Here is a 15,871-nt window from a genome sequence, read left to right as displayed (position 1 = left end):
TCACATCCCCAAACCACTTTGGGTTTATTCTGTACCTACTGGACTAATCTAGGTTCCTGTCATCTTCCCTGATAGGAGGCAGGCTCCTAAAGGGTACAGCCTGATTCGTTGGCTTTTCATTATATTCCAGTGCCTGGCATACAGTAGGGGTTTAATAAACGGTTAGCTGAGCTTCCCTCAGATGTTCCATTTCAGAAGGTGGGGCCTGGACAGCCCAAGAAAGCTCTGGCTCCTGGAATCTGCCTTAGGGCTGCTGCAGGGAGATGGGCAGGCCCCAGGGATGGGCCCCAGCATAGAGGCTTGGTGGAAAGGGTGGAGCCCTGGGGTTCGTGGAGGACTGAGCTGGTAGGAAGGCAGGAGGAGAGGAGGACAGGCTTTCTTTGATGTGGCAGCCCAAGAAGAAGGGAATGGAAAGGTTCGAGCCTTGGCTAGACTTCTGATGTTATTGGTATGGGGAACTCCCAGCCAGGGGAGTGCCTCCTCTGCACCTTAGAGCCTTGGCCAGAGGTTAAAGAACTTGCCCAGGGTAACAGAGCCAGCATGTGTCAGATAAGTCTTACACCCAGCATGGACTCTCTGCTCACTGTACCACACTGCGCTGCAAGGGAGCTAAGTCTCGTCTGGCCCATCTAGAGGGGGAGGAGCATGGCCACAAGACTGGCCCCGGGGAGGGATGAAGAGACAGCTATCTACTACGATGGAGGGAAGGCCACACATCTAGAGCCTTCTGAGAAGGGTCCATAGCTGGGCCTCCCGAAGATGTTGTGATGACACCCATTTTGCAGACGTGTGCTGAGGCTCTGAGAGACTGTCACACAGACTCACACAGCTAGGAAAATTTCTAAGGCAGAATTGCATCCAGTGGGTCTGTGGGGCTCGGTCCCCAGGTCTCCAGTCACTCCTCCTCGGTGCCCCTTTGGAGCCTGTCTTTCAAAAGGACCCCATAGGACACGTCTTTGTAAAGCCCCTGGTCTTTGGCCTCCGGAAGCTGCTTAAAGTGGGGCTCACCACATTCCCCAAGGATCGTCTGTAGAAGTCCAGGAAATTTGGTTCTGCAGCGCCACCTGCTGACTGAAATAGGGATCACCTTGGGCTTGGGAAGGGGATTAGAGCTAGTGGGGGGCCCCCTTCTTCTACCCAGGGGGAAGCTGAGGCTCCCACAGGTCACAGACTCTTGGAATTCTCAGAGCCCACCAAGTTCAACCCATTTACTTGACAGAGGGGGCCCCGGGAGAGGGAAGACGCTTGCCAGGGCAAGTCTGTCACCTGGAATTGGCCAGGGCCATCCTCTGAGAAGGGCTGGCCTCACATGTAGGCAGAGTACACAGCAATCTGCATCAGCAGGGCAATGAGAGGGGCCCCAGGGTGGCTCTCTCCGCCCTCTCTCCCCTCCACCCTGTCTCCCTCCGCCCTTTCTTTACTGGCTCCCAGTAGCTGGAAGTCGTCTCAGAGCTGGAAGGAGTCTGGGAGGCATCTGGTCTCATCCCTGAACTTCACTGAAGAGGAGACTGAGACAGCCTAGAGAGGGTCCCACAGCCCTGGGGCCTTTCTCCTGGAAGTTCTTGTTCTACACACAAATACATCCTCCTTGGGGAGGAAGCTCACTCAGCTGACTCTTCCCAGACTGCTAGGGCCTCCTCATTGGGCAGCTGCCTATCGGGGGGCCTGGAGGCACCTGAAGAGTGAGTGAGGGAAAGCAGGCCTATAGGGGATGGGTGTGAGAGGAGGGTCTTCTGGGCAGTGACCCACACCCTCCACCTGTCCCCAGGTGTGAGGTGCTTCCCATCGGTGGTCAGCCTCTTCTTTGGGCTCAGTAACTGGGTGAGGTAGGGAATGCAGAAGGAAAGACACATCTTGTTCACAGAGAGCTGGCGATCTGCTTTTGAAGGTGTATTAGCCAGACCTGGCAAGAAGACTAGAGCCCTTAGATGTGAGGAGAGAGGTGGCTATGCCTGCTGAACATCAGCAGAATCCCCTGGGGCTAATTCAGGAAGGCTCCTTGGAGGAGGTGAGTCCTTGAGTCAGGTATCAGAGAAGAGCTCTCTTGAGGGATGACCTGCTAACCAGACTGGGTCAGGGCTTGGAACCAGACTGAGTATCATTTAAGTCATTGGGACCAACAGAAGCAGGTGGGTGGTAGGAGGGCTCCAGGCAGGAAAGCTGAATGAAGATGTGCAGGCAGCAGTCCCAGCTTGGGCAGACAAGGGAATTCTTTTTCCTATTCACACATACTGAAGGCAGAAGGCCCCAGGATCCCCCACTGGGGAGGGCTGCATAGCTGACCTCCTACACAAGGCTGAGCCTTGGTAGATTGTCAGTTTCAGCTGCTGGGGTCCTAAGCTTCATCACTGGGACAGACTGGAGCTTGTCCCCCGGCCAGATGGTCGCCAGGTCTGGTCTGACTCTAAGGCTTTCCACTGTGGTAGAACCACTGGGATCAGGTTGAAGATCGGGGGGGGGGGGGAATTCCTGAATCCCTTTATGAAACAGTCTTGAGAAGGTTGCACCCATGACCTCCTAATGGAGAAGGATAAGACCCTGCTTCATGGCAGGGCAGACTGGGCCCAGGCCCAATCCCCTTGGAAATAGGGCAAGCAGGAAGAAGGCCCTTTGCCAGTCTCTGTCCAGGGGGCAGATGTCCTTATCCTTGGCTTCCCTCATCTTTATGATCCCATGGCTCCCTCAAGGCAGGGTCTGTGAACTTCACTTTTAAAAATATCTGGACAATTATACCCACACACTTGGCTTTCTTTGCAATTCTGTTTTTCATTTGATGTCTATGATTCTGAGAAAAGGGCCAAAGGCTTCTCTCTCTCCCACTCCCCAACCCCCCACCCCCATTGGCGGCCTGGGCTAAGGGAGTCCAGGACAGATATGGTGAAGGAGGCCTGCTCTAGGAGGTACAGAACTTTGCTAGCAAGGGGCCCCCAGATTCCCAGGCTAGCCTGGAAAATGGAGGAGTTTCCAAACCCTTGCAGGCCACCATAAGGGCCTGTGGGGACCAGAGCCCCAGGCCACAGGGCTTATTCTGAGGCACCTGGTGAATAATTTCTGAACGTCCCTACCTCCTGAACAATGAAATGTGATATTAACTTGGGGAAAGGGGAGGTGAAAACCCGCTCACCCGAAATCCTACCTATAGTCACAGTGTCCCTGCCAGCAGGAAGGGGCATCAGAAATCATGGAGCCCAACCTAGCTCCCAATGCAAGAGTGCTTCCACATCTCTGAGAGATGACCATCTTCCTTTGTTTGTATACTTCCAGTGGCAGGGAGCTCACCACCTCCCAAGGAAGCTCACCCCATTACTGGGCAGCTTCCACTGACATGAAATCTGCCTCCCTGAAACTTCACCCCCCTGGATCCAGTTTGGCCTCTTGGATTGACACAGAATAAGCCTAATCTCTCTTCCAGATACTGGTTCTTCAAATATCTGAAGTTAGTGATCACAGGGCCAGAGGCTGCCATGGGTACTTATCTCTCAGCTGGTGGAATCTCTCATTTTGCAGAAGGAGGAAACTAAGGCACAGGAAGACCTGGTGATTTCACAAGGGCCAAACACACAGTCACCAAAATGTAAAGGGCAGGGGCATAGACAGTCCTGGAAGATGTTCCCAGACATTTCCAAGTCAGCACCAATCACTCCCTGGGTGTGGTTGTTCAACCAAGGTCGAATCTGAGGGCTGAGCTCTCACCTCCCCCCATCTCTAGGCTTTCTCCTGAACACCCTGTTTCAAAGTCCTGAAGAAACTAACTGGAGTGAATTTGACAGAACTTGTTCTGAGGGGCTTCACCGATGGGTCACCTCACTCTCCATCTGCTTACTAATCCCTCTTAGAGTTTTGCTCAACATCTAAATTAAATTGATCAGTCTGGGTTTGGAAAAAAAATCCATTATGGAGTCTCTACTTGGTCAAAGGAACTCTGCTGGGTACTGATCTAAGTGCTAGGTTCTGGTGGTGGAGAGTACAGAGATAAAAAGCTCAAGCCCTGCCCTCAGATGGCTTACACCTCACTGCGAAGACTTTCTACCTCTTTATAAGGCAGTGCACTTGTTCCAGCCCATTTGTGGGGGGGGTCATGTGTTTTCCCAGATCCCCAGTCCTCCTACCTCCCTAGCACAGATCTTGTCAGGTACAGTTGGGGCTAAAGGGACCCACAGCTCAGTCATAGGGCCTCATGTTGGCTCCACATCCCCTGGCCCCTGGTCCTGAGGTGTTTGGCCTCTTCCCTAGGAGATACTTCTCTCACGCCATCCCCAGGCTCCTCCAGAGCTTCCCTGAGATGCCTCCCTCATTCTCTTCTTCCTGAATGTCCCTCCCCCTGATGGGGTGAATTTACTTGTTGCTCAGCTCTCTGGCCTTTGCAAAGTCTCAACCAGCCAGCATCTTAGAGTTCCCAACACCACAGATTTAGGACCTTGGAGACCATCTATTCCACACCATTGACAAGAGATGCTGCAGACATTAAAACAACCAGAGATGTTGCAGAGGTGAAATCGACAAGAGATGCTACAGAGGTGCAAGTAACCAGAGATGGTGCAGACGTGAAATCCACCAGAGATGTGACAGAGGTGAACTTGATCAGAGATGTGACAGAGGTGAAAGTGACCAGAGATGGTGCAGAGGTGAAAGCCACCAGGGATGTGACAGAGGTGAACTTGACCAGAGATGTGATAGAGGTGAAAGTGACCAGAGATGGTGCAGAGGTGAAATCCACCAGGGATGTGACAGAGGTGAACTTGACCAGAGATGTGACAGAGGTGAAATTGACCAGAGATGCTGCAGGGTGAAATCGATTGGCTCATTTTGTAAAAGAGGAAAATGGGGCTCAGAAAGGAAGAGTGATTTTCCAGATGTCACTCAGGTGGCAAGGGACAGAGCCAGGATTCCACCCAAGTCCCAAGACCCTGAATGCAGTCCTTTCCCCTGTCCCCATCTCCTCCATTTATGTGGAGAGGGAAAGAGAGCTTCCTTCGCCTCCCAGGCAGGAGATCCTTTTTGGAGACAATGGCTACCCTTTGAGTTATTATTGATCACAGCTGGTGGTGGCTTAGTAGGTGGCTTAACAAATGCTCATTAATTGTGTAACAGTCATTAGGACCAGGCTTGGACTGGCTGCCTTGAGAGGGGTGCTAAGCTGCTAAAGACTTTGGAAGGGGTAGTTTTTTCCCCCACTTTGGGAAGAGTATCGTTCCTGTGGGCAGCGTATTCCCATGGCAAAGGCAGTTTTAAAACCACTCGAGAGACACAAGAGATTGAATTGGAGAGACCAAGGGGTGATCGCAGCAGCAGATGGGGGGTGCTTTCCAGGAGTCTGATTTTAAGCCTTGTGGTGGTCAAAAGCCACTTTCTTTCCCTGATCCTCAGATCATGTTGAGAATTCAGCAGAGATAATAGTGATAATAGCAGCACCTACCCATCACCTACTAGGTGCCAGGAGCTATGCTGAGCGCTTTACAAATATTATTTCATCTGATGCTCACAACCCTGGGAGGTAGATGCTAATATTGCTTCCATCTTACAGTTGATGAAACAGAGGCAAACAGGTTCAGCGCCTGGCCCATGGTTATACAGCCAGTGTCTGAAGGAAGACTGAAACTCAAGCCTCCTTGAGTGCAGGCCTCATGCTCCATCCTCTGTACTACTTAGCTTCCTCAGAGGTCTAGCGACTTTCCCGGGGTCACACAGTTAGTAAGTATCTGAGAGAAGATTTGTACTTAGTTCTCCTGAGCCCAGGTCCAGTACACCAGCCAATGTGCCATCTAAATGCCTAGTGACTGAACTCATTATTTTTCCCCAAAACTCTTCCCCACTCCAAACTTCCCAGTTACTGTCAAAGGCACCTTCATCCTCCCAGTCCCTGTGCTGGTAAACCAAATGGGCTCTTAGCACTCACTTCAACCAAGTGCCCTTGAAGATTGAGAGTCCTTGGTGACCTCCTTGCCTCAGGGGAGGGCCTAGTTTACACATGAGTTTGAGTGACATGTTTGGGACATCAGAGGCTTTTAGACCACGTGGGTTTAAGTTGCCTCTTTGTGACGATTTTAGGTCAGGTGGGTGAGTCACATATGTGACTCACCCTTGACCCTGAAAAACATATAAAACCAGGGGTTGGCTTTCTCTTTTTCAGAGCTCTTGCCCACAGCCATGGTGGCGCATGTGACTCTGGGCCAGCCCTTGTTATGAGCTCCCAGGCTGAACCTAGATGTTGGTAACTATGAATTGTACTTGGTCTGTCTGTCAATGTTTGTAATTTGTTTGTATTTGTTCCACACTTCAGGGTGCTGGCTTTTTCCCCTGAACTAAGTGAATGGTATTTGTATGCTGAATTAAAGCAAGCTGTTAACCCCTTAACGTTGCTTTCCTTAGTAAAGCAGATCAAAAGAACCTGGGCTTTTGCAGCATTCTTGTTGTTGGGCTTGTGTTGGTCTTTCACCCCCACAACAGCTGCTGGCCAAATTGTTGAAACAGTCCCTCAGGCTCCAAACCTAGGACTCATCCTAGACTCCCCACTATCTCTCACCACCCATATCCAATATGGTGGCAAGGCCTGTCCATTTCACCTCTGCAACATCTCTGGTCAGGTTCAGCTGTGCAATGTCTCTTGTTGGTTTCACCTTTCCAGCATCTCTGGTCGGTTTCACCTCTGCAATGTCTTTTGTTGATTTCATCTCTGTAGCATGTCTTGTCAATGTCACCTCTGCAGCATTTCTCCAACATGCCCCCTTCTATCTTCTGATCCTGCCCCTACTTTGGGGCACAACCTCATCACCTTGTAGATGGACCATTGTCATAGCTTCTGGAGTGGGAGGTCTGCCTACCTCAGGTGTGTTTTCACCAGCCCATCTTCTATTCAGCCACTAAAGTGATTTTTTCCTAAAATACAGGTCTGATCATATAACCCCCCTACTCAATAAACTCCAGTGGCTCCTATTACCTCCAGGAGGTGCTCCATTTGGCATTCAAAGCTCATCATTAGCTCCCTCCCTTTCCTTAGACCTCTCTCCCTATCACATACTAATCCAATGACTCTGGCCTCCTGGCTATACCATGAACAAGACTTTCTACTTCAGCTCCAGGCATTTTCTCTGGCTGTTGCCCATGCCTGGAATATTCTCCCTCCTTATCTCTAACCCTTGCTTTCAAGTCCCAACCAAAATCCCATCTTGTACAGGACACCTTTCCCAAGCCCTCTGAATTCTAGTGCTTCTCTTCTATCAATTATCTCCAATTTATCTTGTCTAGAATTTGTTTGTACATATTTGCTTGCTTTTTATCTCCCCCATTGGACAGTAAGCTACTTAAGGGCAGGGACTGTCTTTTGTCTCTCTTTGTATCCCCAGTACCTAGTACAGTGCCCAGGCACACATTAAATGTTTAATAAATGCTAATTGACTGATTGACTGAACTATGCCTGCTTGGAGAAACTGCTGCAAAAAGGTAAATTTATTCATTTTCTTTTCTCCATTCTATTTTATGGCTATATGCAATGGATAGAATGTGTCATTACTAAGTATTTCTCTGCTTTTTAAATTTTGTGTAAAGGTTACTTACATTTTTAATGATGATTTTCTAGATAAAGATTATTTTCATTGTGTCCTGAATTGTTTTTCCTTTAGAGGAGTGTAATAAAGGTTGGGGAAGCCTCTAGATAGTTGACTGCACAATTTAACTGGCTGGAATACTTCATTTCCTGCATGGAGATCAATGGATTGCCTGGGGGCGGGGCTCAGAGTTCTATGCATTTTATTAGTAATCTGTATTTTTAAGTTTTCTAACTTTTCAGAGAAAAGATGCCTTATGGATCCAGGAGCTGTGCCCTAGGCTAAAACCCTCATGAGCTCTTGTCTTTATCTCTCAGCTGATGGGTCTCTGAACAAGAGACTCTCAGTCTTTCTCCACCTCATACAGAAGAAAGAAAAGGAAGAACAGAAGCAAAGAACTCAAGCAAAGGTCACACCTTGAGCTGGCTCCTGGGGTGGAGACAAATATAGTCAGGGAGAATCCTGAAGGGAGACAAACCCACTTGCTTCTTATCCAAACTGCCCTCTACAGTGACATCTGTTGGGTTTCAGTGGACTAACTGATTTCTCTTTCCACTTTGGTTGGTTGTTGTCCTTTGTTATGAAAGGGGACCCAAGTGACATCCCTATGCTGGGTCAAGGTCCAGTGTGCTTGACTGTGGCTGCTTAGACCAATATGAGTTCAGAAGGCTCTACCACAAGTTGAGGGTGAATAGTCAATGTGAATATTTGGGGTGGATACTCTAAATCTGTACCTCTTGCATTTCTTTTGAGCTACTTCAATTATGCATTGTTCATAGCACACAGTGTCTTCTCTGATGAGGGTACACCATGCTGGGTGGTCCTGTGCCCACTTTACAGTATATTCAGAGAGGAAACTGTCTACCCAATGAGAAACTCTTCTGGAGCATAGCTTTACTATTGGAAAGGTCATAAATATATCTAAGAATAGAACAATGAAATAAATAGGTCCTTCTACATAGGAAACACAGTACTGCAGATTTGTACAACATAAATACATTCCTTATAGCCAAAGCAGAGGACAGGGGGTGGTGGTGAAGAGGGACAGAGAACACTCAGCCAATGGGCGCCATCACCAGAGCTCCAGTGGGGCTTGTTCTGGATGTATGACCCCTAGCACCTTTCCTCTGACATGGCAGGGCTCCTCTTCCCTCTGTCAGTTGACTGAGCATCACTGATGGGTGGCTCAGATGGGCTCAATAGTAGAGTTAAGATGATATGAAGAAATATCTGGAAGGTGGAAGACTGAGGAAGGAGGAGGAAACCAGGTAAAAGTGCACAGGAAGCAGAGGAGGCTCCAAGAGAGAGCAGAGATGGGGACTACTGATGGGAACCTGGGCGGGAGGTGTAAAAGGATTGGCCAGGAAGATAATGAACACCTGAGAAACAAACAGCACTTGCGGCAGATGCAGAGGGCTGCCCAGGGAGGGCAGAGCCCAGAGACCTCTTGCACTAACGCTTTCACTTTATGAGGAGGAGACTGAAGCCCAGAGAGAGATGGAGTCCCCCCTCCAAGGTCACATGGGCAGGAAGGAGCAGAGGCAGCGTTTGAACCCTGGTCCTTTGACTTCCAATCCAGCACTGGCCATTGCATCACACTGCTGCTTCTGCTACTTCCCCTTCCATTCCTCGCTTCCCAGGGTTCATGGGAGAGAAGTGCTCGGTGTGCCTAAAAGTCCAATGCAAATGTGGTCTGTGACCTCCAGGTGAGAGGGAAGACAAGGCAGGCTTCCAGCCCTTTTCCCAAGGGTCATTTGTGCGTGGCTACTTCTCCTAGTCCTTGTCTGTTGTCTGTGGCTGCTGCCGATGGCGAGCCTCCTCATCCCTACCCAATGTCTTCCTGAAACGCTGTCTGGCCATGCTGCTCCTCTGCTCAGTAGCTCCCAACTGCATCCAGGCTAAAGCCTAGCCAGTTCTGGATCCTACCTTTCTCCCCAGACTTCAGCACTCTTAATTACAAGCTATTTCCTGACCTTGATGCCATGTCCCATCTCCAAGCCTTTGCACAGCTTGTTCCCTATGCCTGGAACACCATCTCTCCACCCCTGCTTCTTGGCATCCCCAGCAGGTCCTGCATATGTACATGCACAGCTTTCTCTGATTCCCCCAGCTGCAAGCACTCTCTCTCTCTCCTGGAGTCAGTACTCTATAACCTGTGTCTAGGTAGTATTCCACTCTGCACCCACATGAGGGCAGGCCCTGATTTGTTCTTCTGTCCATTTGGACTGATGCTTTCATTGGTGGAGGGAATTCCTGCTTTAGAAACTCCCTCCCTGATGTAAATTGCACCTCCTGTGCCTTGGAGAATTTCAGGGATCTCAGAGAGTTTAAGTGACTTGCTCAATGCCACATAGCAATTATGTGTCAGTGGCCTTGGGACTCCCAAGCCCATCCTCTGCCAGGTGAGGCACATGGCCTCTCCCCTTGTATCTGGTGTGGACTGTATCACCTGGGGGTCAGATGTGGAAGGACTGCAGCTGTGGGGAGCTCATTGCTGCCCTCCCCCTCCTGCTGCTCACACTCCAGATGTCTCCTCTGCCCATCTCCCTGCTGTGGTTTAGCCATACAATCTTGGCCTCTTCTGTTGCCCATGGAGCTTTGCCTGTTGTAGGTGGTAAGTTCTTCCTGCTGAGTCCTTACCTCAAGCAGCTGAGGGGGAGGCAGGCTGCAGATCATTGGGGGAGGCTCGTTTTTCTAGGAGGTGAACAGTTTTATGGGCCCCATCTTTGGGAAATAACAAGAAAACTTTCTACCCTCAGGGCACTCATCATAAATCAGTGAGGAGGCATGTAGGCTCCACTGAGCTCTGGGCTCAGAAGGTCCTCAAGTCCTTAAGATGGGCACCTTCATTTACCACATGCACGCTGAGAAGCAATGACGCCCAGAAGCCTGACTACAAACCTCCAGCATGAGGCAAACCTTCCTCTTCTTATGTACCAAGCTCTGAGTGATGTCCTTGGAGGGCGAATCTCATGGAGGAGATGCTGGCCTTTTTCTTAATGAACGACCAGGGCTGGGGAGATGAAGAGCAAACCAAAGCAGAATGTGGCCGGGCTCCATTTCTTTCTGCCACACATCAGGGAAGACTCTCTGGAAAGAATCTGCTGTCTTCTTTGCGTGAGGGGAATTCCACAGTAGCTCACTCCTGCCCATCTCATGCCATCTTCCCAGAGATGACTTTTAGACGTCAGATTGTGCCCAGGTGACCCTTCACCTTACAGCCATTCCAGAGTCACCTCTCCTCAAACCTAATGGGGCTATCCTCAGCTGGACCGCACAGGTCCCCGCTATTTCCAGGGCCTCTGGGGAGGTGGCAGAGGCCAAGACAAGGTTGGATGTGGCCCTGGGGCTCAGCTCATTTTCAGCCTCAGCACCCTGGAGAGTGGCTCCTTTGCACTGGAATACATGAGGTAGGAACCTGTGGTTGTGTTGAAGGCTTCCCAGTCCCTGCAGCCGAAGGTTGGGAGATGGTGAACCGCCACGAAGCCTTCATAGCCTTGCCACCTACAAGAGGAAAGGGGAATCATCCACATGGGCACTCACCACTGAACTCACTAGTCAAGGGCAAGGCCTTCTTGGACTGGGCCCATGTACTCTTTCCCATGGAGACAGAGGAGCCAGCTTCAAGCTTGGGCTCAGCCACTTCCCTCCCCCCCCCCCCCCCCCCCCCCCGCCACAGGTCACCTCCCCTCTCCAGGCCTGTTTCTTCCTCTGTCAAGGAAGGGGATTGGACTAAATGACCTCCAAAAGCTCTCCACTGTTTTTAGTCTCTCTTCATCTTCTGTCATTGAATCACAAATATCAGAGCTAGAAGGAACCCATAGGGACCTTCCATAGGGACCGCCATATTGCCATCCCCGGGACTTGGCCAAGCTCACACCGCCTGGGAATCACCAAGGTGGCCTTCCTGCTTCTGGGGGCAGTGCAGGGGCCACAGGTCTACATTGCTGAGGGTTCAAGGACAGAGTGAGAGTCCCCAATGAGCATGCTCTATAGTGGCTAGCTGCGGTGGTCTTCCTCTGGTGTTTCAGAGGCACCTTGCCCAGAACACATTTAACCAATAGCAAAGATGTGTCAGGGTGTGATGACCAGTTTAGATTCAGGATCTGCTTAATGCTATGGTCTTCCCGCTGAGATGGTTCCCAACTTACCCTGTCTGTATTTTGTCTACACCAGGGGTGGGGTCCTTCAGGGTCCTGGGGTGTGGCCTTTTGACTGAGTCCAAGTTTTACAGAACAAACCCTTTTTTGAAGGGGATTTATTCTGTGCAGTTTGGATTCAGTCAAAGGGCAGCACTCCAGGGCCTAGAGGGCCACACATGGCCTCGAGGCCACAGGTTCCCCACCTCTGGTCTATACATAGTTGTTAGCATGCTGTCTCCCCTATTTGATTGTGAGGTCTTAGAGGGCTGCCTCCAGTACTTAGTCCAGTTTCTGGTATGCAGTAGGTGCTTAATCAATGCTTATGGCTTTGACTGCTGCTTATGTTTGCAGAAGGCTTGTTTGTGTGGGGAGAATCCCATTGGCCCAAAGGTCACCACAAAGAGGGATTCCATTCCATTCCATTCCAACTGTTTATCTTGAATGGCTTCTAGGTTTTCTGGGGGTATGATGACAAGCAGGCCCTGCTCTCAAGGAATGTATGTTGTGTTCAGGAATTAGTCAATACCACATAGATACAAAGTAACTTCAGGGAAGTTACAAGAGAATTGCAAGAGAGAGCACCTGAGCAGTCTTTCAGCAAAGGAGGAACTCTTAAGAGGACAAGGCAAAGAACGTTCTACGTATAGGGCACAGCCTGGACAAAGGCATGGAGATTAGAGCTGGAATGTTATATACAAGGAGCTCCAAGGAGGCTGGGCTGACTGGAACACAGAGTATAGGAGGAGGAGGGATATGAGTTTGGAAAGATCTGTGAGGATCAGTTGAAGCCACATTGGGAAGGATGTGAAGTATCAAGCAGAGGAGTTTGCATTGTATCCTACAAGCAACAGGGAGCTATGGGAGTTCTTGAGCAGAGGCTGAACATGGTCAGACCTGTGCTTTAGGAAGTCAGTCTGGCAGCCGAGAGGAGGGCAAAGTAGAGGTGGGGGTGGGATGAGGCCAAACGGCCCCAAATGGCCAGGAAGGGCCATTGCAGCAGCTGAGGTGAGGGGGGATTGAAGTAGAGTGGTGACCATGTAAAGAGAGAGAAGGGGAGAATAGGAGAGAGTCTGGGCACCTGGGAAATGTAGAGAAAAAGAGAGAGACGAGCCAAGGCTGACTGAGTGTGACCCTAAGGGGAAGAGAGACAGAGACAGGGAGAGATAGAGAGACAGACACCTGATAGTGTGGAGAGAGAGACAGAGACAGAGAGAGAGATAGAGATAGAGACCTGATAGTGTGGAGAGAGACAGAGAGCTGATAATGTTGAGAGAGACAGAGAGCTGATAGTGTGGAGAGAGACAGAGAACTGATAGTGTGGAGAGAGACAGAGACAAGCAGAGATAGAGAGACAGAGACCTGATAGTGTGGAGAGAAACAGAGTCAGAGAGACAGACACCTGATAGTGTGGAGAGAGACAGAGACAGGCAGAGATAGAGAGACAGAGAGCTGATAGTGTGGAGAGAGACAGAGACACACAGAGAAACAGAAAGATAGAGACAAAGAGACAGGGAGAAAGAGAGAGACAGAGACTTAGAGAGAGAGACAGAGACCTGACAGTGTTGAGACAGACAGATAGAGAGAGAGAGACAGAGACAGAAAGAGACAGAGATAGAGACACAGAGAGAGGGAAAGATGGAGAGGTGCCCAGAACAGAGGCTTGTGGTACACTCACACAGAAGAGGCATCCAAGGATCCAAGATCCTTCCAAGGAGATCAAGAAAGAGCGGCCAGACAGGCAGCAGGGGAGCCAGGAGAGAGCAGAGCCATGAAAACCCGAGAGGAGAGAGGTTCCAAGAGGAGAGTGTGGTTAACAGTGTTCAAGGCTGCAGAGACATCAAGAAGGATAAGGATGGAGAAACGGTTGTTGGATTTGGTAGCTGAGAGGTCATCGGTCACTTTGGAGATGCAGCAGGTCTGTAAGTCAGATTGTAAGGAGTTAAGAAACGATCAGGAGATGAGGAAGGCCGTGTGTGTGGCTGGCTGTGCCTCAGAGTTTGGCAGCGAAAGGAAGGATGTGGCACAAGAGCCTGAGGGGATGGCGTGGTCCTGCAGAGGCTTTGCACAAGGGGGAAAGATCTGAGCATGTTTGCTGGCAGCAGGAAAGGAGCCCGTGGATAAATGACATTGAAGATGAAAAAGAGAGAAGGGTGATCAAAGTGCTGAGCTCCTGGAAGACATGGGAGGATCAAGGACACACAGAGAAGAGCTGGCCAACAGTGCTCCCAGACTAGATCAAGCACCAGGGAACAAGGAATGCTGTTTGGGGCTGAGGCACAGGCTCAGAGAGGAGGGTTAGCTCTGGACAAGTACCCTCTGTTTTCTTGGTAACAGCCACCGCGCCAACTTCTGCTGAGAGGGAAGTCACAGGGGCTTGAAGGGAGAAGAAAAAGGTGGGCAGTGAGTTAGCCAGGGAGGCTGGTAAGCATTGCCAGGCAGCAGTGAGGACCCTGCTGGAATCAGTGGACATGTGCGGGCAGTGGGCTCTGTCAGCATAGGCTGCTGGACAAGAAGGCTGCTTCTCCTTCCCCACAGATGGCCTGGGGTGAGAGAGGTGGTGCCTAGTTGCTCTGATCCTCATCTCCCAAGGGTTTCCTCTCCTGGTCTCCTGATCATTTCTTAACTCCTTACATTATGGCTTACAGACCTGCCACATCTCTGAAGTGACCCATGATCTCTCAGCTGCCAAATCTAACGACCTTTTCTCCATCCTCATGAAGAAACGTGCCCAAGGGATGCTTCTCCAGTTCCCACCCATCCTATGCTGCCTTAAAAAACTGGAGTCTTAGATTGTTACCAATTTGCCCAAATACCCACCAAGCCTCTGCATCTTTCCCTAATGACCTCCCCTATTCCTCTTGGGTCCTTGGCTCCCAGTGAGCTCAACTTATACAACATCTCCTACACATGGCCTTTCCTGCTCCCCCCGCCCAGTTATTGAGACCTCAGCCCCCAAATTAATTCACATTTACTTCAAACACATTTTCTTTTCCCTTATTTGTCACCTGATATATCAGCCCAGGAGAAAGTCAGCTCCCAGAGGGCAGGGGCTACTCTCCTGGAGTCTCTGTATCTAGAGGGATTTGGACATGACAGATCCTGAGTAAATCCCGGGGAAATTGATCTGGATTGAAAAGCCCTATCTCCGTTCCCACCTAGCACCTACTGGAAGGGCTGTGTGAGGATCACATGAGACAATATTTGTAAAGTGCTCAAACAGTGCCTGGCCCATAATAACAGTAAGTTATTTGTTTATTATAATCAATATTGGCATACTACATAACATTTCTAATAATTACTGTTCATAATGAGCTTAACAAATGCTTGTTCTCTTTGCCTGCCTCAGCTGCCAAGTCGGCTACTGATGTGGCAACGGTGGGAAGAGCCAAAGCTTAGCCGTGGGATGTTAGGAGAGGTGTTCTGCTGGGGAAGTCCGAGGTACTGACTTCCAGGCCGGACCCCCCCCACCCCGCCCTGCCACTTTGTAGCCCACTTGAGCTCACATAGATCCTTTTCCCTCTTGGATTCTGTGTCCTCACCTGCCTGCATTACCCTCCCCATAGGGCAGCTGAGTGCACAGCACCATTGCTCTAGGAAGGTGAGTGGCCATAAAGGGACCAAAGATCCAGGGGAAAGGGGAGTAGGAAGGCAGGTGTGTGGAGGATGCTGCACCCTGTCTCCTGCTGGCCCTGAGAAGCTGGACCTCCCCTCTGGAACCTGACCCCTTTCCATGGATGTCTCCTCCCTGATCCCAACTGCAAAGGAAAGTGGTGGCCCTGGAGAGCTGGTCATCAGGGGCTGCCCTTCTGTCACCCCTCCCATGGCAATGACCCAAGAACTGTCTTTGGATGCTGGGGTCAGTGCTTGGTGGGAGTGCAGGGCCCCAAAGGCCCCTGTTCCCTCTGCCCTGAGATCCCTCTCAGAGCTCAGAGTAAGGAGCCCAGTCAGGGGCCTCCCCCTCCCCTCACCATTCCCCAGGGGCTGCCAAGTGCTCTGATGGCTCTGATACCAAGTGGCTGTTGGGCAGGGCTGGGGGGGTTTTGGGAGCAGGGGCAGGGATAGTGGGCAGGGTACCTGTATATAATACTGTTCACTGAGAAGGACTCCCCATCGAAGGAGTTTGCTACCACCAGGAAGTAATCTTCTCCCACAGAGAAAAACTCCCAGTCCAGAGCACTGCAGAGA

The 15,871-nt window shown here is 50.5% G+C and overlaps 1 protein-coding gene across 1 annotated transcript in view; it reads right to left on the bottom strand.

The window, feature by feature from the left end:
- Nucleotides 1–10,894: 10,894 nt before the first annotated feature.
- TSPEAR (thrombospondin type laminin G domain and EAR repeats) overlaps nucleotides 10,895–15,871 on the bottom strand; it is a 36,562-nt gene continuing 31,585 nt past the window's right edge. The window contains exons 11-12 of the mRNA XM_036768109.1: nucleotides 15,761–15,862; nucleotides 10,895–11,048 (exon numbers count right to left, since the gene is read on the bottom strand). Of these exons, the coding sequence (XP_036624004.1) occupies nucleotides 10,895–11,048; nucleotides 15,761–15,862 (256 nt within the window). The remainder of the gene's footprint in view (nucleotides 11,049–15,760; nucleotides 15,863–15,871) is intronic.

This window comes from Trichosurus vulpecula, chromosome 7, assembly GCF_011100635.1.
Source record: "Trichosurus vulpecula isolate mTriVul1 chromosome 7, mTriVul1.pri, whole genome shotgun sequence".
Classification (NCBI taxonomy): domain Eukaryota; kingdom Metazoa; phylum Chordata; class Mammalia; order Diprotodontia; family Phalangeridae; genus Trichosurus; species Trichosurus vulpecula.
Note: the sequence above shows the minus strand (reverse complement) of the source record. Positions and strands in the feature narration are given on the sequence as shown.